This window comes from Megalobrama amblycephala, linkage group LG4 (assembly GCF_018812025.1).
Source record: "Megalobrama amblycephala isolate DHTTF-2021 linkage group LG4, ASM1881202v1, whole genome shotgun sequence".
NCBI lineage: Eukaryota > Metazoa > Chordata > Actinopteri > Cypriniformes > Xenocyprididae > Megalobrama > Megalobrama amblycephala.
The window spans coordinates 56,149,930-56,175,894 of record NC_063047.1 but is presented as its reverse complement, the minus strand read 5'-3'; the positions used below and the strand labels follow the sequence as shown (position 1 = coordinate 56,175,894).

At 38.2% G+C, this 25,965-nt stretch overlaps 2 protein-coding genes across 4 annotated transcripts in view; both read left to right on the top strand.

Annotated features, from left to right (window-relative positions):
• Positions 1–335: 335 nt before the first annotated feature.
• On the top strand, positions 336–18,397 carry zmynd19 (zinc finger, MYND-type containing 19). Of its 2 annotated transcripts, XM_048190138.1 has the most exons (6): positions 340–652; positions 5,189–5,248; positions 9,062–9,168; positions 15,976–16,116; positions 16,228–16,408; positions 16,849–18,397. In XM_048190138.1, the coding sequence occupies exons 1-6, from the start codon at positions 602–604 to the stop codon at positions 16,990–16,992; spliced, it is 684 nt and encodes a 227-aa protein (XP_048046095.1). In that variant the 5' UTR covers positions 340–601; the 3' UTR covers positions 16,993–18,397. The 2 variants fall into 2 exon arrangements, with proteins under 2 accessions (XP_048046096.1, XP_048046095.1); XM_048190139.1 differs by lacking the exon at positions 5,189–5,248 and having other exon boundaries at positions 336–652.
• A 279-nt stretch (positions 18,398–18,676) lies between these two features.
• The window catches only part of LOC125267985, a 55,543-nt gene continuing 48,254 nt past the window's right edge, over positions 18,677–25,965 (top strand). Inside the window, exons 1-4 of one of the 2 annotated variants that reach the window (XM_048190101.1) lie at positions 18,677–19,302; positions 19,790–20,020; positions 23,554–23,728; positions 25,232–25,466. In XM_048190101.1, coding sequence (XP_048046058.1) covers positions 19,803–20,020; positions 23,554–23,728; positions 25,232–25,466 — 628 coding nt within the window. In that variant the 5' untranslated portion in view covers positions 18,677–19,302; positions 19,790–19,802. The remainder of the gene's footprint in view (positions 19,303–19,789; positions 20,021–23,553; positions 23,729–25,231; positions 25,467–25,965) is intronic. The other variant, XM_048190100.1, reaches the window with a different exon arrangement.

Genomic DNA, 25,965 nt, shown 5'->3' with positions numbered 1-25,965 from the left:
TTATTTAATTACTATTTTTATTTATTAATAAATTAGAAGTACACATTAGGCTACTTATTAAGCCTTTCACTACAGTAAAGTAAAAAAAAAAAGATTCTGGCACCATAAAATAATCCTCCAATCCCCTTTACTTTAGAACAACTGGGCCGGTGAGCGTTGTTTCGCGCTAAAATGTCGTGTTTCAGTTACGAAAAGGCGTGGTTTCACTGGGGGCGGGCTTTCTCGTAAAATCTCCTATTGAGATTGGACAGAGTGGTGAAATACGTGCGCGTATATCCATCATACGTCAGCATAAGAATTGAACACCCAACACGAATGCGTCGACTATGCGCAGCTCTGATTGGACAATTCGCTGTCAGTCCTCTTTTACGATTGGTTTACGTTCAGAATTTGGTTAGTCCCTCCCCCGAAGCTGGCAGGTTTTTCCAACGCCTCTCAGCGGTGCATCACGGAGGTTTGGAAGCGGGTGGGGAAGACGCGGGCAACGACTGACCCTATTACACTAAAAATTGTACTCGGGGTTGGTTTGCCCGGACCGATTTCCAGCCTAATACCGGCATACCTGCTCTCACATTTCAACCCAGCCGTGACATACCCTCTAATGTCGGATTTCAAGCTTGGGATTGTTCGACTTGGCCGTGTGGCCGGGAAGGTGAGCTGAATCCTAGGGCTGCCATGTGCGACGCAAAGGGGAGGGGAGCCGAGATCCGTGAGCTAAATGCTTCTGTTTAACAACTAAGTTGTCCATTTTGATGTTGTCGACCTTGGTCAGAGGGTGATACATGTAATATATGCATGTAGTTGTCGTCGAAACGGTCGGGTTTTATATATAAACCGGTCAGCTCACCAGCCGAGTAGGTCTAGTCCCTTTTGAACCGCCTACTTTTGATGTGTAGTGCCGCTACCGTGGCTATAGCGCTACTAGACGGCTCAGGCGAGAGTTCGCTTTTTAACTAGGGAATGTAAAAGTTGATTTTTTTCTTTTATACTTTAATAGTGTTTTAAGCACATGACCGTTGCGTTTTCCGATGCTTGATCCACGTCAGTAATGACACTGGCATCCAATATGGCTCAGCCAGCTCGGAAAATGCCTCAACCAGGAACCGTTCGCAGCATGACAACCGGCATGTCGGCTGTGATGAGCCTTAGCATCGTCTTTACCAGGTTTATTTGTCAAACATTTCTAGGGTCAATGCTTAACCACCTTGCAATCTATCGCTAAACGTTCTGAAAAATGCTGCCAGCTTATTAAACTTAACTGTTTTGACCGGGTTCTTTGCGTCATCCTGAACAAATCCAAGCTGCCACTGGGATGACAGGCCGCTGATGCCATGACACTAGAGGGCAGCCGGTAAACAGATCTCTATGGGGTTAAACAACAGGACCATGTGAGAAGTTGCATGGAAAAGGGCGCACATAAGACGCAAGCTATTGTCACATGACGGAATACTATGTCGTTATTTTAATAAAATCGAGAGCGCATTTTTGTAATGCAAAAATGGTAAAATCTCTCAGCTCGCACGCAGATTTCCTTCGCTCGCGTACAACTGGACGCACGCTCTCAAATATAACGTTACAGTGAACTGCTTTTCCTCTCGCTCAGATATTGCGTGTGCAATTCAAACTGTCCTGTGCACTAGCGAATTTCTCCGTGCTCTTACACTAGAAAGCTCCTGGATTAAACGTTGTCAAAAGTTATCAACCAATCAGAATAGACTTCCACGACTGACCGATGAAAATGCTACATGAAATCTTATTGGCTGAGAGTGAACTGCACCTGGGATTTTTTCGATAATCAAAGATGGATCTTTAATTTCTTTACAGTTTAATAATATTTAACAATATTTAATAAAGTGTATCTTGGAAATGGATCTGAATTGGGCGCTTGGATGATTTGAACATGTAAATAAGATAGATTGTCTAACTTCATCACTACATTATACACACATTACTGGTTAAACCCCTCTAAATGATTTATCTAAAAACAACATAAGGCTCTTAAGACACACTGCATATAAAAGTTAAATGTTATATCACAGTTTAAATATCTAAACTGCATTTAAAATCATTTGCACTAAAATCTCAATTGGAACAATGGCAATAATGCAATTGTGTTTCCTATCAAATCAACATCAAATGCAGTAGATGAAAATGATGCACAAGATATTGTAACACAACAAATGCTCTGCTAGAATCACTCTTTGGACATTTATTATTGGGGTGTTTTTTCATCCAGTGTTTGTTCAATTCTGATTTTATTTAGAATTTTTTTTTTCACGAAAACCCACTTCATAGCTAGACATTAGAGATGCTCTGATCAGCTCAAATCCACCCACCCGAACCTATGATTTTCTGATTTAGACATCTGCACACGACCTGTACCCGATCATCACATTACAATTATTCTAAAATTCTCAGTGATAAGCGGAAGATCCTCCTTTATGCCCTTGTGCCAGAATCCTTTATCACTGAAGCGTTTTTTGATGGATTGTGATAGTTTGAAATCTGTTAGAATTCTTTATTATTCTGTTAACTTTTATGAAAAGATTTTTAATGAAGTAAGGCCAGATTTAGTTTTAGAATTTATCTAAGATCAAACTTAAAAATGTGATTTAATTTTTTCTTTTTAAAAATAAAATCTTGTTCTCGCCGTGAATATAGCCGAGGTAGCTCGCACGGCTTTAAATCATAAACGAACAAACAAAGTGATAAGCCTGATGATATAGTGACATTATTAGACTGAAGTAGGCTGCTTTAAATTAAATTAAAATTAAATTAAGGTTCTTTTCTGGCAAAATTATATTTCCTTAATAGTCTAAACAGAGGCATTACTTTAAACTTAAAGGATTAGTTCACTTCTGAATGAAAATTTTTACTCATCCCCATGTCATCCAAGAAAAGAAAAGAAATTAAGGTTTTTGTGGAAAACATTCCAGGATTCTTCTCCATATAGTGGACTTCAGTGGGGTTCTCTGGGTGGAAGGTCCAAAGCGCTCTACACGATCCCAGACAAAGAATAAGGGTCTTGTCTAGTGAAACGATCGGCCATTTTAAAAAAAAATAAAAATTGATATACTTTTTAACCACAAATGCTTGTCTTGCACTAGCTCTGTAAAAATCTTTTAGTGTGGGCCAACCTAAGTTTATTCGGATTGGTTGATAACTTTTGACAACGGTTAATCCAGGAGCTTTCTAGTGCAAGAGCACGGAGATTTCCGAATGCAAAGGACACAGTTTGAGCGTGCACACACAATATCTGACTGAGAGGAGAAGCATTCATAAGAGAGAGCTGCATATTTGAGAGTGTGCATCCAGTTTTGTGTGAGCGAAGGAAATCCATGGGCGAGCAGAGAGATTTGCTCTCGCGCATTACATGGATGTGCTCTAGCATTACAATAATGCGCTCTCGAAATTTGTCATTAAAATAACACCATAGGAATCTAGCTTGTGATGGATCAACGGTCATGGGTTATGTCTGGTTGTCTGACTTTGCACATGTGTCCCTTGTGATAATTGTGAAAGTTTGCTTAGGCACTGTTTCAACTGTTTTTATGCTTATTAATTCCGGAATTTATAATGACATGCATGACATTTAAATAATTTTTACATTATTACTTTCCAGACAGTTGTCGATATAATTTTACATTTAATTAAAACGCTATTTTAAAATGCCACAACTGCAATTAGCCCCGATTAGCAGAAACTGGTGCATTGAGTAATTATACTTGTTTCTCTGACAGTAGTGATGTCCTATTCATGAACGTCAGATATTTTCAATAAATTGGTTGAACTGGTTTGCAAAACCTGTCTAATCAATTTGTGAACTAATAATAGTAGCGTGATGGTAGAGCATTTGGAGTGAACCAAAAAAGTTCCTTTAAAAAAAGTTACTTTAATAGACGAAATGTTACAAATAAAATATACTGGAAATAAATGTTACTTTTTTTATTAAATGCATTCAAAGGAGAGAGCAAAGACCAGTGTATAGAAAATTTATTTTATTATTGTTTATTGTAAATGCAAGTATATTTTGTGTAGCTGTTCCTGGCTTTGTAAAGAGAGGCCAATGTGTAGGCCAATTAGAAACTTTAAGGTGACTCTGCCAATAGTGTGAATTTTGGGATAAGATTTGTAGACATAGGCCTACAGAATATACACTTTCCTAAATTGTTTAATTTGTTGTTTTTTTCTTTTAAATATTGATCTTGTAAAAAATTAACTTGATCTAAATCTAGTCAGTGAATTGTTTTAACTGTTGAATTTTTTTTCAATTAATCAGTCAAAATGGTTCACAAATATGTCTGAAAGATTAATTAGGGAATAATTCTGGATCAAAACAAACATTTCAAAACCCATATCCAATAATTGCTAATAAAAAGGTTGTAGTCAATTCATTTGACAAAGTGTTGGAACCCTGACAAAATTAAAATTGCATTGGTGATTCAAACATTGCTTATAGCAGTTTTAAGGAAACTTACAGGGTTAGTTCACCCAAAAATGAAAATTCTGTCATTTACTCACCCTCATGCCGTTCCACACCCGTAAGACCTTCGTTAATCTTCGGAATGCAAATTAAGATATTTTTGTTGAAATCCGATGGCTCTGTGAGGCCTGCATAGGGAGCAATGACTTATATAGTGATGGCTGATTTCAAAACACTGCTGCAGGAAGCTTCGGAGCATTATGAATCAGCGGTTCAGAGCGCCAAAGTCACGCGATTTCAGCAGTTTGGCGGTTTGACATGCGATCCGAATAACACTCCAAAGCTTCCTGAAGCAGTGTTTTGAAATCGGCCATCACTAAGTAAGTCATTATTCGTTTTTTTTGGCACACCAAAAATATTCTTGTTGCTTTATAATATTATAATATTGAAACACTGTACTCGCATGAACTGATTTAAATGTTTTTAGTACATTAATGGATCTTGAGAGAGGAAATGTCATTGCTGGCTATGGAGGCCTCACTGAGCCATCGGATTTCAACAAAAATATCTTAATTTGTCTTCCGAAGATTAACGAAGGTCTTACGGGTGTAGAATGGCATGAGGGTGAGTAATAAATGACATTATTTTCATTTTTGGGTGAACTAACCCTTTAAGTCTTCAGTGAGGAGACAAGATAGCTAGTATGTTTTTGAATTGTTTTTAATGGACTTTCTCTGCATTGTAACAACATTTTGTTCTTTTCAGACAAAGTACACTTTGATTGATGAGCAAGACATACCATTAGTGGAAAACTATGCCTTTGAGGTGAGAACCTGTTTTTTTTTTTTTTTTTTTTTTTTTTTTTTTAAGGGGTCCAATTACAAAAGGTGCTGGAACCCTGTTGTGTTTATACTGATTTTCTTCTTTATTTTTCTGCCCTAAAAATGTATAAGCAGAGAACGTAAATCGCAGAAAGACCCAAAACTCAGAAAAATGGTCCCCACAGTGCACAGCTACTCAGCCACACAGACACATATTTGTCCAACACTAGCTGGCGCTATAAGGCAATTTGCGTTTTGGATCACAACTTTGGAACCCTAAAGCCCAGGATACACTGCATGATTTTTGGCTGTCCCTGATTAAAGATTGCTATCGTGAAATTATCGTGGTGATTTCTGTGTTCGTGGCTCTTAATCAGTGGTCCTATGTCGTACAGGTTCAAAGATAGCTGTTTTCCCGGTCGTACAGGTTCAAAGATAGCTGTTTTCCCGGTCTTGCAACCAAAGATAGCCTATGATAGTTTTCTGACAGTGTCAGAAATTCAGCATGATCAACGCACAGTGTATCTGTTGCTACGACCTACGTCTACTGACCAGCCAATAAACCCCCGGGTATACTTCAGCCGTCCGCATGACATAATTTTCGTCATGCGGAGGGCTCGCGGCCAGCCGGATGGCGCACGTGTAACAGCGCATGCGCAAGCAGGAAAGAAGAGTCCACTAGGTGGCAATACGTACAGTACTGAGCACAATGTGCAGTCGTCGAAGAAGAGAGTGTAAAGAACGATTCAAAAACAAGACAAGTAAACACAGAGGCATGCCTTCTCCATCGTTTTTGATTCCTGTTCTCTTGGTGTATCTTCTGAACTATGTTGCAATGGTGGCTGCACTATTTTTCTTCTCCGATCCTAGCGAATGTCCGGTTGTCTGGTAATAGTATAGAAAAAATTGCACTGCGCATGTGTCGAACACTGTCATTTGCGCGCATCCTTGGTTTAGTATACTTTGAAAGACGCGCGTGACGCGTCAGGGTACGGAAAGTGAAATATACCCGGGGCTTAAAAATGCGAAATGAAATAAAAGCGACATGGCTCTAAAAGTTAAAACTGCTTACCTCAAGCTCTTTTCCCTTCTTCTTTTGCCGCTTCCTTTTTATTTTCAGCATGCATAAAAACTACAACTGCCAAAGTGTGATTCAACATGGTCTTTTTCTTAACCAATAGCGCATGCTGATGTTTTATTCTTCTATAGAAACTTGCAGCATTGTAGCTCACGAGTCAACAGGTGTCATCATCGTACTGTCTACATGCATGTCGTACCCAAGTTTAGTAGATCCATATCTCACATTGTGATAAGGTAATGATCTTATAGGATTGCCAAAATCGTGCAGTGTATCCAGGGCTTTAGGGAAAAAAAAAAATTCCCCTTTAAATCCTCTAGTCAAGACTTTGCAAATTACTGTAATTTTCCACCTTTTGGAATTTTATTCAAGACCTACTTTTTCAAACTCGTAGGCCGTTGGTCTGATCATCTCCAAAACAGGCACACAACAGCTAGGGACCATGCTGGAAAAATCTTGATATTAGGGCTGCACGATTTATCGCGATAAAATCGCACGCGATATGGCAAAGGCTGCGATTATTTAATGCGTGGCTTGTCAGAGCTTTACATAGGGCTGCACGATTAATCGCATGCGATTGTCATGCGTGTCTCGTCAGTAAAGCCGGTTCTGTGATTAGCGGTAAATGTCCATCACCTGCTTTCAAATGGAACGGCACTTAATATACAGAGCCGTAGTTCGCGGACAAGCTACGCAATATCGCGTTCATAATCGAAGGCGATTCATCTGCGATTATGAACGCGATATTGCGTAGCTTGTCCGCAAACTACGGCTCTGTATATTAAGTGCCGCTCCATTTGAAAGCAGGTGATGGACATTTACCGCTAATCACAGAATCGGCTTTACTGACGAGACACGCATGACAATCTCATGCGATTAATCGTGCAGCCCTAGCTTTACAGCTCTGTGATCAGTAGTAAATGCTTCTCCATCTGAAAGCCAGAGGGTGCTCTTGCGCAGAAACTCAAAATATGCCCTGCAGCAGAAGAAGATAACACGCATCATATCGCTGTAGCTGAATAAACAGAAGATTGAAATGTTTTGGTTAATTAAACATGACTAATAAACACACGACTGCCTTATTCTGTGTAAGAAACCACACCATCTCACAGAAGGATGCTCAACTGTCGTTATGAAGTGAGTTTGGAGTAAAAACATGTTATTAAATGTTGTCTTTTATTGGACAAGATGTTAATAAATGCTTCTCGTGTCTGAAAAGAAGTTTGACGCGTGTAGCTTTTTCAAATGTACGTTATAAGCGACTAAAACTCACAGTGCTTTCAGATGGATTAGCATTTGGAGCCATACTTCATTGACAAGCTGCGCATAAAAAGTAATCGCAGCCTTTGCGATTTCATAATCGCACTAAGAATCGCGTTTAAGCAATAATCGCATTCAAGTTCAATGTTATTTTTCATATTGTGCGATATATCGTGCAGCCCTACTTAATATCTAAATTATCAAGCTGTCAGTTTAGATTCATTGAAGCATTGCAAAGATATAAGTTAATTAATTGGTCTGACACTTTTACTAGTTGACTTATATCTGCTGAACATAACTTGCTTAACATAACTTGAAACACAGACAGGACATTTCTGAGGTGCACACCAAGTTTGCTAAACTTCCGTCAATAGGGGGCGCTACAAATAAAAAAATATAACTCCTCAACCATTTGATCCATGTAGTTTAAAATTGGTCTGCATCTTCTTTGGTTGATGCCCTAATCTTCTAACAAAAAAAACATGGCTTCCAGCAGCCAATAAAATTGCAGCGGCTATTAACATCAAATCTGAATGGTGTACCATGACACGCATAATTCATCAAACTTCACCAAACTTTGCACGTCAGCTCTAGACCACACTAGCTTAAAAGGGAGTGAACACAGTTCAGCGCTTCCGTGTTTGCGTTCGAACGCCGGCTCAGTATAGGCCAAGGCTGTTCACGTGAGCAGCACGACACATGCATGTGATGTTGATGCAGGAGCCGGCCAATACTGAGCCGGCGTTCGGACATAAACACACAAGTGCTGAACTGCGTTCACTGTGTCAACGGTGTACAAATTTGACAGGGTAGAAAAGAATTTGTTGAATAAAGTTGTTTTTACTTCTTGTGTGCAAAAACAAAACAGTCTCGTCACTTCATAACATTAAGATTAAACCACTGTAGTCACATTGACTGTTTTTATGTCTTTAGTACTTTCCTGGACCTTGAATAACGGTAATTACGTTGCTTTCTATTGGGCATAAAAAAAAAAAAAAACTCATTGGGTTTCATCAAATATCTTAATTTGTGCTCCGAAGATGAACAAAGGTCTTGCGGGTTTGGAACTACATGAGGGTGAATACTTAATGACAGAAATTTCATTTTTGGGTGAACTAACCCTTTCATTTTTAGACTCCAGTGAAACACATTTTTCAAGTTGCCAAACATGATTAAATATATTGTTGTTCATTTAAAATTAAGAGAGTTTTATTTCTTAGACACTTATTTACTGTTGTAGTATGAATACTGCAAGCATAAATGTTTTTTTTTTTTTTTTACAGATTTTTATTTTATTTTTATTATATATATATTTTTTAATTAAATTTTGTTTGGGGTTTGAATTACAGTAACCAGCGCACTTTTTCCACACATGCCTTTGAATTGTTTTTTTTCCCCCTGTGTTGTTGTCACATTCTTTGAATACTATTATTTATTATGCTGTTATGAAATTGAATGCCTGAATGCTGTTATTTTCAGGCTCGCATGGAAGTTGATGCAGATGGGAATGGGGCAAAAATCTTTGCTTATGCCTTTGACATCGGTAAGGGTAGATGGGCTGGTCGACCACTGCATGAGTTACTCTGGTGAGTGTACTGCTAGAGCCCATTACAATTCCTAGAGCCTACTGCTTTTTTTTTTGCTGTTTTCTGTTTCCAGATATCACTGTCACAATTCGGCCACTAGTTAAAGTTGTAATGAACGTTCAGTTTATTTGAAGTCACCTTCTCACTAGGAGTGTAGCAGTACATCGATATGGATCAATACATCTATAAAATGACTAACAATATGACACATCAATGCAATGCATAAAAAAAATCTGTTTATTTTTACCATTATTTTAACACTGCACAATGCATACAAAGTCTGTCAAAAAGTATATGCATTTCTGTCAAAGCAGGCACTCTGGTTTTATCTGGCACTACTGGTATTCACCATTTTCTTGGAAGTACAGGGGAAAAAATCAAGAATCAATAGATTTGCACATTTTTAGAGAGCACAGAAGACAAACGTTCTTGACTGTTGTCATTGCTTATCGCATTGCACAAGCCTATAATGAGCTGTCTAGGGCTGGTCCGAATACCTTTTTTTTTAGCTTTGAAGCTTTGGTAGTAATCAACACCAAATATTCAAAGCTTCGGACTCGGAGGGAGCGGCTGAACATATTCTTCTCTCTAATAAAGGCAGTGTAACAAGCAGAAATATGGTGTGGCCTCTTTAAGAGCTGCGCGCTCCCTTTTGAACTGTCTGTATTGTATGTGCGACTTGAGCATCACATGAATGCTAGTTATTTCTGTTTTTCTGTTGCTCATTTTAAGTTATTTTCTTTAAGTAATGCTGTGGACAGCATAACATTTGCGATGGACAGTTACACCAGTTTCATGGGGAATAAAGTGGCAGTTGTGAAATGTCAATCAAGGGAGTGAACACAAGGGAGTGAAGTCTGTCTGGTATAAATAACTCAAGCTAAGTGAGCTGTCCCTATTTGCTCTGTACATAATGCGTTACAGCAGGAATCTCTGTGTCTGTCTGTCTGTTTGCATTTTGATTATGTCGAGAACCGTTCCTCCAATCGACTTCACACGTGCTGGGTGTGTTGCTGCGGACACAAGGGAGTGCAATGTCGCATTTGATGCACTATGGACACTCGACACATTCAGAATTAATAAACTTTTAATAAACTACAAAACAGCGAAATAAACTAGCTGGCACGCCTCACACGGGCAGGGCTTATGCTCCGAGAACAGACACTAGTGATATAAAACACAGGTCTGTTAAACGTGCTATAGAGGATGTTTTGTTTTATACATTTTTGCAGTATTACTTGAAACTGCCTTTACTAACTGATAAAAGACCATTTATTAGGTGCACTGAAAGGAATAATATCAATATACATCATCTGTGCACGAGGTAGGGCCTTAAAAACATCAGTCAATCATTTGTGTGATCATCGCATAAACGACTGGCCCTCTGGCTTGTCAATCACTGCCATTATGTTCCATGTGAAAGACGTGTGCGGATTGGCCCTCTGGCTTGTCAATCACTGCTAGGGATGGGTACCGAAACCCGGTATTAAATTGACCCCGGGGCTAAATTTTGAAAGACCGGTGTATCGATAAGCTCTGACGTTAACGGTTCTGCTATCGGTACTGGATAAATTATGAAGAAAATACACGTGCATTTATTATTGCTATATAGACATTATCTTGCAGATTCAATCTATCCAGAGTCGCCAGCTGTTTCTATATGCAATAATATTAGGACATTTGTCTATGATGCATTTTTGCTTTCGCAAGACGAGAGATCGCGCTCACGCAGAGGAGCTACAGCGCGCGCAGCCGCTCACATGAAAGCCTGTTTAATGGTGACGATGGAGGAGAGAACTAAACAACTAAACGTCTGCTTACACTTTAGGCCTGTGCTTTGATATTAAGCTAGTTTTATTTTTGATTTCGATTTTGGCTTCTAAGGATCATAAAGAACATATCAGAGGTAAAACTATTAAAAACTAGCCGCGTTTCGTCTACCACCCCTTTATTCTATTCACAGCTGCGCGCGTTCGTTCCTCCCTTAACTCAAACTTAACATCAGAATCGGCACAATCGGTGCTTGTTGTAAAATGCAGTCTTTACTGTTGCTAAACTGCAGTAAAGGTTTGATCATTATTATCAACGTTTAAAACGTCGAAGAACAATAATCCGCGCAAGAGACGCTGTTCCTCAGGCTGAATTGCGGCGCGCACTTCAAAACGGATCGCAAATAGACAAACAAATTACACGTTGAGCTTCAGGTGCACGTCCAAACGATCAAACACACACAAAAATGTGTTAAAATGACCGGATTGGAGCGTGTTTAGCTACTTAAATGCCGTTTATATCGTAAGTGTACATGAACAGCTGGGAGAAAATCTGATGTGTGTTAATAGATCTATTTTCTTAAAGTGACAGCAGTCATGACGATTGTGCCATCAGTGTTAATCAAACAACAAAATGCAAAGAGAAAACCACTCCCAGCACTTTTTCTGAATATAGTTAGCTTTAATAAGATTTAATATATTAATTTATACTGTGAAAACCATTCAGTGTTATTTTACATTTGGTTACTTTACTTGGATTTCTTTTATAGGCTAGGCCTATTACTTACATGAACACAAGAACAAATGAAAGTACTTTATTTCATTTGTGTCTTTGTTTTATTGTATTTGTCAGTTTGTCTCTTTGTTCATGTTCTTACTGTATCTTATATAAAACACCAAAAATGCCAGACACTATATAATATAAAGCAAAGTTAATTCAGCTCTTTATATATATATATATATATAACAAAAAGTACCGATAAGAATACCGTTAAAGTACCGGATCGATAAGCAGTATCGGTAAGAGTAGTAATACCGTTAAAACCTTAACGATACCCATCCCTAATCACTGCCATTATGTTCCTTGTGAGAGACGTGCGTGCTCCAGTAACTTTCCACACTCCACAGGCACCGCATGCAATGTTTTTGTCAGGAGTAACAACTGCAGATTGTTACCTGCGGTGAGTCCGACATAATGAATCCACTAACACGACACAGCGAATGCCGGTGGTAAACAAACACTCTTGTTCCAGTACTCGTGCACGAGTTTTGGGAGGCGTTGCTTTGAAATGAGCTGTGAAGGGGGGGGGTTGTTCTTACGCATGCGCTCATTTCAAAAACTCAGTAACAGTCTTTGGTTTCTCAGTCGTTGAAAACATCCTCTATAGCACCTTTAAGAGCAGTACTTTTAATAAGGTAGCCTAACATTTTTCTGACAAACAAATCACTCCCAAATCAGAAATCCGCAGCACAGCAATTACTGACACGGTAAAGGGTAGGCTATTTAAATAAAAGAACAAAATAAAATAAGAAATGAGTGAACTGTAATAAAGAACACGCCGTCCCAGTAAAATTTCCACAATGTCAAAGCAACACTGCTTAACCCAAAATACAATCTTATGCAGTTGTGCGCTTCAGAGAGAGAATACTCTAGATGCAGGGAACACATACAATACCCAAATTCATGAAAATCATCCGATTCCAATACCAGTACTGTATTTTTTTTCTTTTATGCTGCTTTGTAATGTTTTTTGCCTTTTGTAGAGCTTAACGGTAATGACACACACGCACAGTATTGGATTTGGAATGGTCCTGTCTGACCGATACCCGATCCAGCAAAAATGACAATATCGGAGTCGATACAAATACTGATTTTCGATACAATATTGGATTTTTGGCAATATCCGATATGCCAATATTTTTCAACTCATTTTGACCGATAACGATATATGTATCTTTTTTCATTGTTTGGAAACAACACCAAGTCTCTCCTGTGCAGGGATTACAAACAAATTATTTTACATTTTGGTTAATTTTTCTTTTTTTTTTCTTTTTTTTTTTTTCTTTTTCCCCCCTCCATTCTGGTTGAGTTCTGAGGTCTCCTTAAAAAAGGTTACTTGTTAGAACTAAATAAACCTAAACATTTTATTTGTGGATTTAACATTTGTAGATTTGGTTCCCAAACTTTTTAGAGTGGAGTACCCCCTGAGGCATTTGCCATCCTTCTGCGTACCCCCTCTATTACTAAGATTGCACGTTTTCCATTTAGGGTAGGGCTGGGCGATAAAACGATAACGATATGTATCGCGATAGACACGTGATCGATATAAAAAAAAAAATGTTCGATAAAACGTTCGTTTTTTTTTTATTTTTTTTTATTCTTCGTTGGAAGAAAACAGGTTGCGAAGCAAGTTTGGTTGCATTAAACATAGACTGTAAAAAAATATGGACGTAGTGTCCGTGACGTCACCCATAGAGTTCTGAACAGCAATTTTGAAGCAAAAATGAGGCCGCTGCCATCTTAGCTGTGCGTCACCGCACGTCACTCCCGGATAACTGAAAATGGGCAAAGAGGCGGGAGGTGGTTTGAGCTGATGTGACTGGTTGCTGAAACCACGCCCGCCTAGCTCGACGTGACCATGTTAGCAAGCAAAGGAGCTATCTATCTATCTTAGATACAATCTAAAATATTAATGAAGATAAGTTTTATCATCAGAAAGTTATAAAGATATAGATGCTCCAACACCAGTAGTGTTGGGTGTGCAAATAACATGGAAAATCAAAATAGGACTTAATACCTTTTATAATGAAATGGAGATCGTGAGATGAATCCAATCTGTGGCACTTAGGTAAAATATGAATGTCCATTGCAAAAGCTGTCAGAGTTTTATATTCTCCTGGTATTGTCATTGTAGTAAATCTCACAAACAAAACTTTTAGCCGTGCATGCACATCTACACAGACACACATCAGTCTCGAATATTATGCAGCAAGCCATATTTTATAATTGTATAAAATAATCGTGCACAAATATGGCTGAGATGCCAAATTCAGCGGCTGGAATAATTAGCTGAGGTAAAGTGATGGCTCACAGACAGCAAAAAAAAAAAAACATTCTTAAAAAACATCTACCTGTCACTCAAGTGACCACGCCCTTAATTATGCAGAACTTTAAGGCTTAATATAATGAGTTAGAAAAAAATTCACCCCCCTCACAGTTGTCATGAAGGGCAACATTAGCAGTATAGACCAAAACCACAATTTGAACCAACTTGTAAACGTTTTTTTCTGCTATCCACCTGTTTCCGCGGGGCGCTACTGTAAAAAAGAACGTGGGTACAACTTCCGGTGAGGCGGAGGAAGTAGCATACCAATGGTATTTTGTGTTCTAATTAGCGAAGACGCTAAGTGTTTTTTGGATCATTGTTTACTTTGTAAAGTTGCAAATCTTTATGAGAGATGTCGTTACGGCGCTTAGGGACAACATTTTAGTTTAGAACATTTATTAGTTAATAATATCACAATACAATAAACAGTTTTCGTGCCCTTAATAACCCTTTACTGACCTTCCACAAAAGTTCATTCTAACCCTGCAATACATGAACAAGCCGCTGTCTGTTCTTCACCTGTCACTGATGCTAGCACCAAAGGCTTATGATGTGATATTTTACTAATGTGTCGTGCGTGCCAGAGCCAGTCGCGTTTCCACAGTCATATATGCGATGCTAAAGGCTTCTTATGTTAACCATTGCGATAATAATTACACACGTTTATGGAAAATATCAAAGACTGCTTGAGGAACGTAGACAATTCTTATATGATTATAATCGTGTATTTATTAGTTAATGTTTTATCTGTCATTTCCCTGTGCCTGTTGATTCCTGGCAAATGCATACAGATTCACACACTCCGGTTAACTTGTTTAACTCATGAGCTCCCTCTGTTGCTCTGGCTGAAATCAGGATAGATAGACAGAGAGATCGCACAAACGTCCTTGCAATCATCGCATAATTTAGAAGAAAATCAATAGAAATGCCCAGAAAAGTGATGTAACCATAGGGTATGTTATCAATATATTTCTAAATGTTTAAGCCTTTGAATTTAAAAGCCTTGTTGGAGTTGTTTTGTGCATTCTTGTGATCGTAAATAAATGGAAGCAGGCGCAACTTTTTATGTCAATATAAATATCAGTTATATTTAGCATGATTGATGTGCACTCCTGACATAAATTAATAAATTACTATTACTGTAACATTTTTATTGTAAAACATTGTTCAAATATTGATGCTGGAATCTTAAATCATGGGTGTCACGTTCAGCTTGTTTACTTCGAACCGGAAGACACTCCCACTTTTGACGCAAGGCCTCATGGGGCGTAGGAAACTTGTGGATAAACTTGGCCAATTTAGTATGGGACTCAGTGAGATTCTGCTCTCTTTTGGAGCCTGTCCCTAGCGGCCAGTCGATGAATCGCAGTTTAAGTCACTTCCGTATTGGCTTCACGAGAGACTGTTACAAGATATTTATTTATGTATTTCATGCCGACTTTAAATCAAATCACACTCATAATTTTATGACATCAATTACTGCTTTATTTATTCGGAAACAGCAGTAACTAAATGTTATTCATATATTTTGCTTTTAATTTTATTAGTCTAACAACATCGTCCCCTACATAAATAAGACCAGTTTTTGTGAATTTGTTTTATACTAAATGTTTTTAGACTTTTTTTTTTTTTTTTTTTTTTTTTTTTTTTTTAAACTGTCTGGTTTCTACAACTTTCTACAAGCTTCCTTTAAACTTGAAAGAAGCAAAGATTTGATATTTATTGTGATAATTATTGATATCGACTGATATGTAAAATTTATCCTAATAATTTTTTTGGCCTTATCGCCCAGCCCTATTTTCAGTCAAATTGTCAACTAGTTGATTTTGAAAATATGTAGTTTTGCAAATGTGTAAACCATGAAGTGGTTGTAAATAAGTAGGCATCTACTTGTTTCAGAAGTATTCATGTTTTGGTGTACTTGTTCACAGGGAAAAGCACAGAGGAGGAATCGCTCCAAGTTTCCAAGTAGTTCACATAAACTCAGTCACAGTTGACAACCGTCTAGACAACTTGCGCCTTGTTCCTGTGGGATGGAGTCCTAAACCAGAAGAACTGTCCAGCAAACAACGGTAATTTGCATCCCACATGTGAAAGAAACAAATATCTGTGGTTATCTACTCTGCTCAAACTGTGCTGTGAGGTGCTTTCTAAGGTATGCCTGTATAAAATATCCTCTCTAGAGAGCAGTCGCTGTACTGGCTGGCCATCCAGCAGGTTCCTGCAGACCCAGTGGAAGAGCAGTATTTGGAGTTGAGTCGCACACGCTACTACAATGCCAATGGAGAGCTGGTGGAAGAGGAGGAGTGCTCCTGCACCTACTATGAGTGTCACTACCCACCCTGTTCGCTCATTGAGAGGAGGGTCAGTATGGCATAGAGACAAGTCATTTTATGTGGTTTTGTTTGAATGATTTAAAAAAATTAAAAAAATAAAATAAAATAAAATAAAATACTGGTCAGAAGTAAGGACTTGCAAATCTACATAGTGGGTTGTCTGAAAAGCAAGAACATCAGTCTTAAAAAAGACCTGTATAATGGGCCGGTTTATCACCATGGTGCACAACACAGGAGCGTTTCATATACGTTCACATAGGATATATTGTTTAAAAACAGCTGGATGGGGCACAAAAGGAAACCAAAAACAGCAGTATGTCTTTTTGATTTAAATGCTAAAAGCTAAAGTAATCATGATTTTAAATAAGTCATTTGAACATGGCGTCTTAGCATTTTTTGGTTTCTGTTTATTTGATTGATTCATTTGATTTGTGACAATATCTTGTCTTTATTTGTGTACCTTTCCAGCTGAGGGAGTTTAACATCTGTGGACGATGCCAGGTGGCACGCTACTGCGGCTCACAGTGCCAACAGAGGGATTGGCCGGCCCATAAGAAGCAGTGCCGTGAGCGTAAACGGGTTCTGGCGCTGGAGTCTGAGCCCGAGCGATGATCCCCCTCAACCTCCGTTTTGAAAAACGAGGGTCACAGGGGATGTGGGGTGAGACTTGAGTTGAAATGCAAAAACTGACTGGTTGGCTAGGGGACAATTTTGGTGGGTTGGATGGGCCTATTGTGGGGGGAAAAAAAAAAAACATACTTCCCAGAACTTTCACATCTCCACAACTTGCCTATGGGGATTATGGGAAATGGAGTTTTTTTTTTTTGTTGAGAGGGAGGTCTTAAAAGCTCCACCTGCTGCTATGGATGCGTTTGATGAAGAAAAACACCATGCCGTCATAACTCTTTCTCTATGGACTGCATTTGAGTATTGACAGTCATGCGCTCGCTTGTTCCATCCACCCTTCTGTCATGAAGTATTAGCCACCGAGGGACAAAACTGCTGTACAACTGATGTGATGGAATATGGACCTCCTCACTGTACTACCCTTCCTTCTCTTCTCCCAGTTGAACTTCTTGTGCACATAACCAAGCACAGTCACTCACCTGCCATATCTTCTACAAGTATACAGTTGATAGCTGTGCAAAACCACACCACCAGTATTGTGTGTGCAATGCCATTTTTTGACTGAAGGACATGGAGTGGTTGAATGTTGTTTGTTTGTTTTTGTTTTTGCTTTGCTTTATGGAAATTTTGTGGGGATAGTGTCGGGGAAACTGCCTTCTTTGTGAGGCAGTGTCACTTTTCCTGTCTACCTGTTTTTTAAAAGCATTACAATCCTATTTAATCTTCCCACTCATGTCATGTTTAGTTTCACTTACCATAACAAGCACTCAGTTTAGAGGGATGTCCTGGGAAAAACTTGAAAACCCACATGGAAAGTTGACTCTGATTCATGTTGTCAATCTGTACTTGGATGTCTAACATTTTCATTTGGGTCCCAGTCATTCAGTGATTAGTCTTCTTGTTTGTCTTAAAATCTGTCAAAATTAGTTTAACTTATGAATTGTTTAACTTTTCTTTTTTTTTTTTTTTTTTTTTTTTTAAATAGAAATGTCTCATTTTGATACAAAAATTTGTGCACACAAGTTCCAAGTGTGTCTTCCTCTTACGTCAAGGGCAACTCTACCAAACTGTGACGCGCACACACAAATAAGCATGTATAATAGATGCATACATGTGACGTTTGTCTGTGTTCGTATTCCGAATAATTTATCTGGTTGGGGTTGAACACTGTGCACTGAATATCCTCACTTTGATTCTTGTTCTTTTCTGAGAAATGGGAGTCTGGGGTAGTTTGGTGTCTGTTCTTTTTATTTTTTTTCTAAGCTATTACCATACAAACATTAAATTCATAAATATGTGAATGGACAAAGTTTGTGATAACTGACCATCTCTTGTCACTGTAAAATATATGAATAAAATTAAATAAAATCTCAAAATATGTAAAGGTTAATTTGGTTGCAAAGTGTCTGTTTTGCCCATGTCATGTTCTATTTTGAGGGACTTTAATTTCTTTCTGTTGAAACAAGAATTTGAGCTGTATTGTTAATAGGAGGTTTGCTTTAAACAACACAATTTGAATAATTTTGATATGAGTGCAATTAAAGGTCAAAATCAAGCTTTAAAAAAACACCTACAGGATGGTGAAATTGAGGACAGGAAAAATTTATAAACTTATAAACTTAACTTTTCATTTGAAATATAACATGATGGTTTTTTTTTTGTTTTTGTTTTTTTTTAAATATATAAAATGTCACTTGGTTTGATATTATATTATCAACTGTAATGATGTGGTTCCGAACCTGAATGACTTTATATTTTGAGAAGTTTTCACCACAGTTGTGTAAAAAAATTTAATGCTGTTGTCTTCCCTTTGAGAAATTTATCTTATAGGAAAATAAGACATTACGAGAAAGTTCCACATTATTATGAGATACGAAGTAGTTATTACGAGAAATATAAATAGTACAACATTAACTCATAATAATGAGAAAGTTTGTGTGGCGGAAACTTGTTTTCATAATCAATTGTCACCAAACTATTTACCTTCCAAAATGATTTTGTTTTCCGCAAAAGAAATAAAGTCATACAGTTCTGGGGCGACATGTGAGTATATGATAACAGATTTTTTTTTTGGATGAAATATCGCTTTAAGTGTCTACTTTTTGGCGTGCTGCAGTAGGTTGACGTACTGAGCAAACTCTCAAATGAAGCAGTGCAGGTCAGTTTAATGTGTGTCTAACGAGGATGTCGTGAATAACCTTTAGCCAAACGTCACCGTGGGAACCAGAGGGGTGGTTGTTCGCTGTATCTACAGCCAAATGTTTTCAACACTTCTCGACTCCTCTTTAACGAACAGTAAGTTTATATTATCCTCCAGTAGAAGCTAACGGTTTCGAAAAACTCGCGTTTCTCTTCAAAAGACGACGTCCAAGTATATAAACAGTTCCAGTAAGATGAATAGTTAGAGGATGGTGTTTTTTTTTTTTTAATCAAAATACAACTGCATGCTGTCTGGTGAGTGGGACGATTATTCTATCACAAAAAGTAGTGTTTTAGAATACTATTATATTTTTGGAAATGTCATGTAAATATCAAGGATACATGAATTTCATTACCATGGTAGTGGCACATTAAGGATGGCATTTTGGGCATACCATTGCAATATTTTTTTTGTTTGTTTTGTTTTTTGACATGGTGCTGTCAGAATACCATGCGGTTCTTTGTAGTAAATGTAAATTACCATGGAATTCAATCATCTGACATTTTAAGGTATTAGTGTGTGAGAATAACTTGTTTCCTCCTCTTACCATTTTCCTTTGTTTTATTGATTTTTCTATACCAGGGTGTTTTGTAAGATGTCATCAACAGCTTGCTGTCCAGATCCATGTAATAATGGAAATCCCTTGACCTGGCTTCTTTGTCCAAGTATTGATCATGTGTCCTCGGCATTGCAAATTCTTCTTGACCTTGCTCGGGAGGACAAAGGTGCATTTGTTGAAAAGGTTCTTCAGCACTGCAACCCAGAATTGTGCATAGATGTTCTACGAAAGCTGCTGAAGTCATCTGCCTCATGGTCAGTAGTACTTCAATCTTAAGCTTTTGATGGGTTAAACCATTATGTTAGACAGGTTAAACCAATAGCTTAGTTATATAAATTACACTTGTCAGAACTGAAGTGGTCAAGCACAATAGCAATACAGAATATTGGCACTACTGCATGGCCAATTACTGTTAATGTGTGTAACTCATAGATGCTGCAATATGCACTGCTACTGCACCACATCACTCATATAACTGATATTATACATCAAATTCTCATGGAGGTCAAAGAGTGATTCCAATCTGTTCCTTTGCGCAATATTAGCAGTTTCATAGTTTCATATACACACATGAGAGTGATCTACTATTCCTATAAAGCAAACATCATCTTTCACATCAAACTTTCTTTTAAAGGTGTATACTGTAAAAATGTTTTACCACTACATAAATTATTAGTACTTTTGATGAATGTGAAATGCATCATGTACATGAATTGAGAATGCTGTCTTATTGGTGCTCCAACCATAAACACAAATTTACTTAAAGCACCTTATTGTATTTGGCATTTTGAATATTTTATCTCAGATTGTTTCAGCATTGATAATTTTATGTTAAATTAGGATACAGTTCTCGACAAAATACTGTATTATCTAGGAAGCCTTAGCCCTGAAAATACAGCTCAAGTCATTAGAAATGGTCGCCTCAGTAACAGCGGCAGCCTATTGTGTTGGGCCTATAAAGTTCGATTTATGAGAGTCATCTTGCTCAACAGTTCTCTTTTGACCTCTTACAAATGCAGTCCTCTAAGAGGTCAAAGCGTAATGAGTGTCTTTATCTCTGCCGAAAGGGTAGAATGATTTAAGGCAAGCGACTGGCTTTTGCCTTTCTATCGAAACAGTGTCCTCAGGTTGAACTCAAACCAGCAGAGAGGAACTGTCTATGTCTGCTGAGGTAAAGATGGCCCTTCTGTATATTCTTAACCATGAGTAATGAAGCACATTTAGAGTGTTTTGTAACAAGTCCTCACTCCCTTACCTGCTTTCATAAGCCACACAAGGTCACACAAAATAATAGCTTGGCATTCATGCATTCATCACTGGAGAATTGTCATTTTGTTTTTTTTCCCTGAACCATCAACAACATTTAATTTCCAGAACATCTCAAATCACCATTCCTTGTGTGAAGGAAATTACATTTTAAACACTGTTGGAGTAAAATGACTAATTCCTTTGTCTTAAGGCAAATTTCATAGCCATTCTAGAGGATGTTTGAAACTTGTTTTGAATATTGCTGAATAATGCTATGTTTGAATATTGCTGCTAGCACTTCTTATGTTATTGCCTTCTAAGGTGAATTGCTTTTTGTATTCCCCATTTATAAGTCACTTTAGATAAAGGTGTCTGTGAAATGAACAAATGTAAATTATTACATTATCTCACAGAAGTGAGATACCCCTCACATTTTTGTAAATATTTTATCATATCTTTTCATGTGACAACACTGAAGAAATGACACTTTGCTACAATGTAAAGTAGTGAGTGTACAGCTTGTATAACAGTGTAAATTTGCTCTCCCCTCAAAATAACTCAACACACAGCCATTAATGTCTAAACCGCTGGCCACAAAACTGAGTACACCCTTAAGTGAAAATGTCCAAATTGGGCCCAAAGTGTCAATATTTTGTGTGGCCACCATTATTTTCCAACACTGCCTTAACCCTCTTGGGCATGGAGTTCACCACAGCTTCACAGGTTGCCACTGGAGTCCTCTTCCACTCCTCCATGACGACATCACTGAGCTGGTGGATGTTAGAGACCTTGCGCTCCTTCACCTTCCGTTTGAGGATGCCCCACAGATGCTCAATAGGGTTTAGGTAACCTCAGCTTCTTGGAGGTGTGTTTGGGGTCGTTATCTTGTTGGAATACTGCCCTGCTGCCCAGTCTCCAAAGGGAGGGGATCATGCTCTGCTTCAGTAAGTCACAGTACATTTTGGCATTCATGGATCCCTCAATGAACTGTAGCTCCCCAGTGCCAGCAGCACTCATGCAGCCCCAGACCATGACACTCCCACCACCATGCTTGACTGTAGGCAAGACACACTTGTCTTTGTATTCCTCACCTGGTTGCCGCCACACATGCTTGACACCATCTGAACCAAATAAGTTTATCTTGGTCTCATCACACCACAAACAGTTTGTCTTAAGCAAACTGTTTGCGGGCTTTCTTGTGCATCATCTTTAGAAGAGGCTTCCTTCTGGGATGACAGCCATGCAGACTAATTTGATGCAGTGTGTGGCGTATGGTCTGAGAACTGACAGGCTGACCCCCCACCCCTTCAACCTCTGCAGCAATGCTGGCAGCACTCATACATCTATTTCCCAAACACAACCTCTGGATATGACGCTGAGCATGTGCACTCAACTTCTTTGGATGACCATGGCAAGGCCTGTTCCACTCAGGAACTGAGGTTCCTGAGTGGAACCTGTCCTGTTAAACCGCTGTATGGTCTTGGCCACCATGCTGACCTTGTAACACTAACGAGTCACATGACACGTCACATGACATTGGGCCCAATTTGGACATTTTTACTTAGAGGTGAACTCACTTTTGTGGTCAGCAGTTTAGACAATTAATGGCTGTGTGTTGAGTTATTTTGAGGGGACAGCAAATTTTCACTGTTACGTCCTCCCATTTTTGTCCCGGGTAAATAGGGATCGAACGAACAAAAAAAATTGGAGAGACTTAAAATATCTTTAGCTCTCCATTCCCAGAGTCACAAAACCACCAAAGGTTAGGTTTTCAATTTAAGTGGCGTGTTTGCCTTTTATTTATTGATCAGGAGTATGAAGTGGAAAGAAATTAAAGAATAACAAATAATTCAAAAACAGAATAATTACCTCAAGTGGAGGACCTGTATAAAAGAAAATCAAAAAAAAAAAAAAAAAAAAAAAAACTCTACCTAAAAGATTTAATACTAACTTACCTATATATCACCAAAAGAAAAAAAACAAAACAACATTTAACTTCCCTCCCTCGTTAACTAAACCATAACCAGGAGAAAAGATCCTCCACCCTACATTACCCACAAACATATGATAGGAATTATCCACTCAAAGCAACGTAACTCATACAACCCAACACAACCCAACCCAACACAACCCAACACAACACAACCCAACCCAACACAACCCAACCCAACACAACACAACCCAACACAACACAACACAACACAACACAACGACCAAAACCGCGACACGCGCTACACTCCTCTGGGACTGGAGAGCGAAAGATCACACGCCGCGTTGTCTCTCTCTTCGTTAATGCGTCTCCGCAGTTTTATGCCGTAGTAATCAGGAAGTGCACCAATCAGTATGCAGGCAGCGTTCACATGACCACTAAAGCACAGGTGGTAACCCTTAACCTGTCAGGAAAGCATATCACACACAAGAAAAGAGAGAAAACCACAACTACAAACATCATTTTATATAAATAAATAATAAAAAAAAAACACACACATACGTCCTTGGACGTAACACTGTGCGGTTTTGGCTGTGTGTGTTTGTGCAGGCTGAGCAGTACTGCAGCTTGTATATTTGGGGTCTTGCTGGAGAATGAATTCTTGGTGCTGAAACTTCAGAAGGGGGCTGAAGAAGACAACAATCTCATATGTGACCTTGCTCAGATGCTGTCTGTAGATGAATCTGATGTTGTGATGAATGCTGCTGGAGCCATAGCATCATTGGTAAGGCTGTATAAGTATATAATGCCTGCTGCCGCATACAGCATATTAGGGCTGCACAATTAATCAAATTTCTTATCGCAATTACGATTACGGATGCCGCGATTTCGTAATCGTTCAAAGGCACGATTACAAGGAAAAATATCCACTTAAATTATTCTGCATGTTTAAGAGGTGTGTTAACCAGTGACGTAGGTGTACGCTGATATGTCGAACGCACACAAAACACCAGGACCCGCCATTTTCAAAAAGCCGTGCACATAGCCTAGTGCTGTTACAAATATCTATATTTCGATATGTATCGATACTGAAATATCAGAAAGGATACCAATTCTCCTTTCTGGAGTATCGATACACCGATACCAGCTGCGCGTTCTTGCTCTCCTCTCTGACAGTGAGTTGAGACGCACGCGCCTCTTCTCATTCAATCGTCTCATGCTCTCCGGTTTTAATAGTGTTGGTGTGACCGGGTCTGAATTTCGGTGCGGGATTGCGCATAATCATATTAATTCCCGCAGATTTCGCACAGACACATAATAAATCCGCCTTTGACATACAAGGGCCAAAATAAGCTATTTTTCGCGGATTATTAATGTTCAAATACACTCAGAAACAATATCACAATGCCCATATCAGACAGCAACATAGTGTGGGCCAGATCCGGCCCACCTCTGGTATATGTGGATTACACGTGCACCAGATGTGGGCCAGATCTGGGCTGACACTATGTTGCTGTCAGGGATGGCTCTGGTGAGTATCAAAATAAAACAGTTCAGGAAGAATGTGTCTGTCAAATCTTAAAGGGACAGTAGCCGAATAAACATGCCACTCTCTATGTTGTTAATGTTCATTAAACAACAAAAGACAAAGAAAAAAATCACTTTCTGCTCTTGACTGATTAACTTCTGCAACTTTAATTGATTAATTTTTACAATGAAGATTATCCAGTGTTATTTTACATTTGATTACTTTGTTTCTTTATTCAGTTTATTACCTGATCACTACTATAGACCTACCTGAAAAAAAGAAAGCTGTCTATTTAATTTCTATCTTTATTCTATTGTATTTATTTGTGCTATGGTAGTAATTTGTTCATTTTTTTTCTTATTTTATTACTGTTTACTTGTTTTTAAAAAAATTCAATTTACCATTTGAAATCAAGCAGACCAAGTAAAAAATATTATTGCTTCAAACAATGGTGTAAAGCTATTCAAAATATCATTCAATGTAAATTGTGATAATCGTAATTAATAATCGCAATTAGAATTTAAAGGGAATAATCGACAATTATGATTTTTGTCATAATCGTGCAGCCCTATACAGCATATTAAATGTTTATTTACTTCTTCTGTAATGACTCACATTTTGGGTAGCTGAACATGACACAGCTAGACTTCACATGATACATTATAAAATAGATACAATATTTGATGTTTTAGCCCATACTTGTCATTCCACAAGACATATTGTTGTGTCCTAAAGCTCTTTGTGTTCTTTGTGATTTAGGTTGAAACTGCATCAGGGCGAACGTGGTTCCTTCAGAACCAAAGTCTGTTCAATGAGGCCCTTGAGAGATTATCTGTTCTTCTAGAGAATGAGAGAGAGAATACTGTTAACTCTGCTGCACTCGTTCTTGCACGACTGTCCCTGTGTGAAGAAACCTGTGAAAAGGTTTTATCCTATTCATCTGCCTGTGAGACCTTCAGACGTTTGGCACAGTGCTTATCATGTAGCCACAAAGGTCAGTGTCATACTTAGCATAGAAAAAAATTAATGTGTTAACATATAACAGCAAAAACAGCATCATTAATGGTAATTGTAATAACAATATATTTACATTTCTGATGAAAATGTATTTCCTTAGTTCCCTTAGTGGGCATTCCTAAGGTGGCTAAGGTGGTTCTGGGTGGATGCTTAGGTGTTGCTATGTGGTTGCTGCAAGTTCTAGGTGGTTACTTGCAGGGTCTGTTATATTCTTTCTAGATATGGTTCAACTCCCTCATTCTTTGTAAATCTATGAGATTTTATAATCATTTTATTTGTGTAAAAGAACCTCAAAGAAAAGCATACAGTAATGGGCTCATGCAGTAATTATTTATTCAGAATTAAAAAAAGAAGTTTTAATCTATTTACAGCCATACATTTCTAAGACACAACCCCACATTATTATTTTTTTTAATTTTGTATCTCTTGTTGCTCAGTAAAATGTGAAATTAGTCAATAACTTAAATTTAAATGTT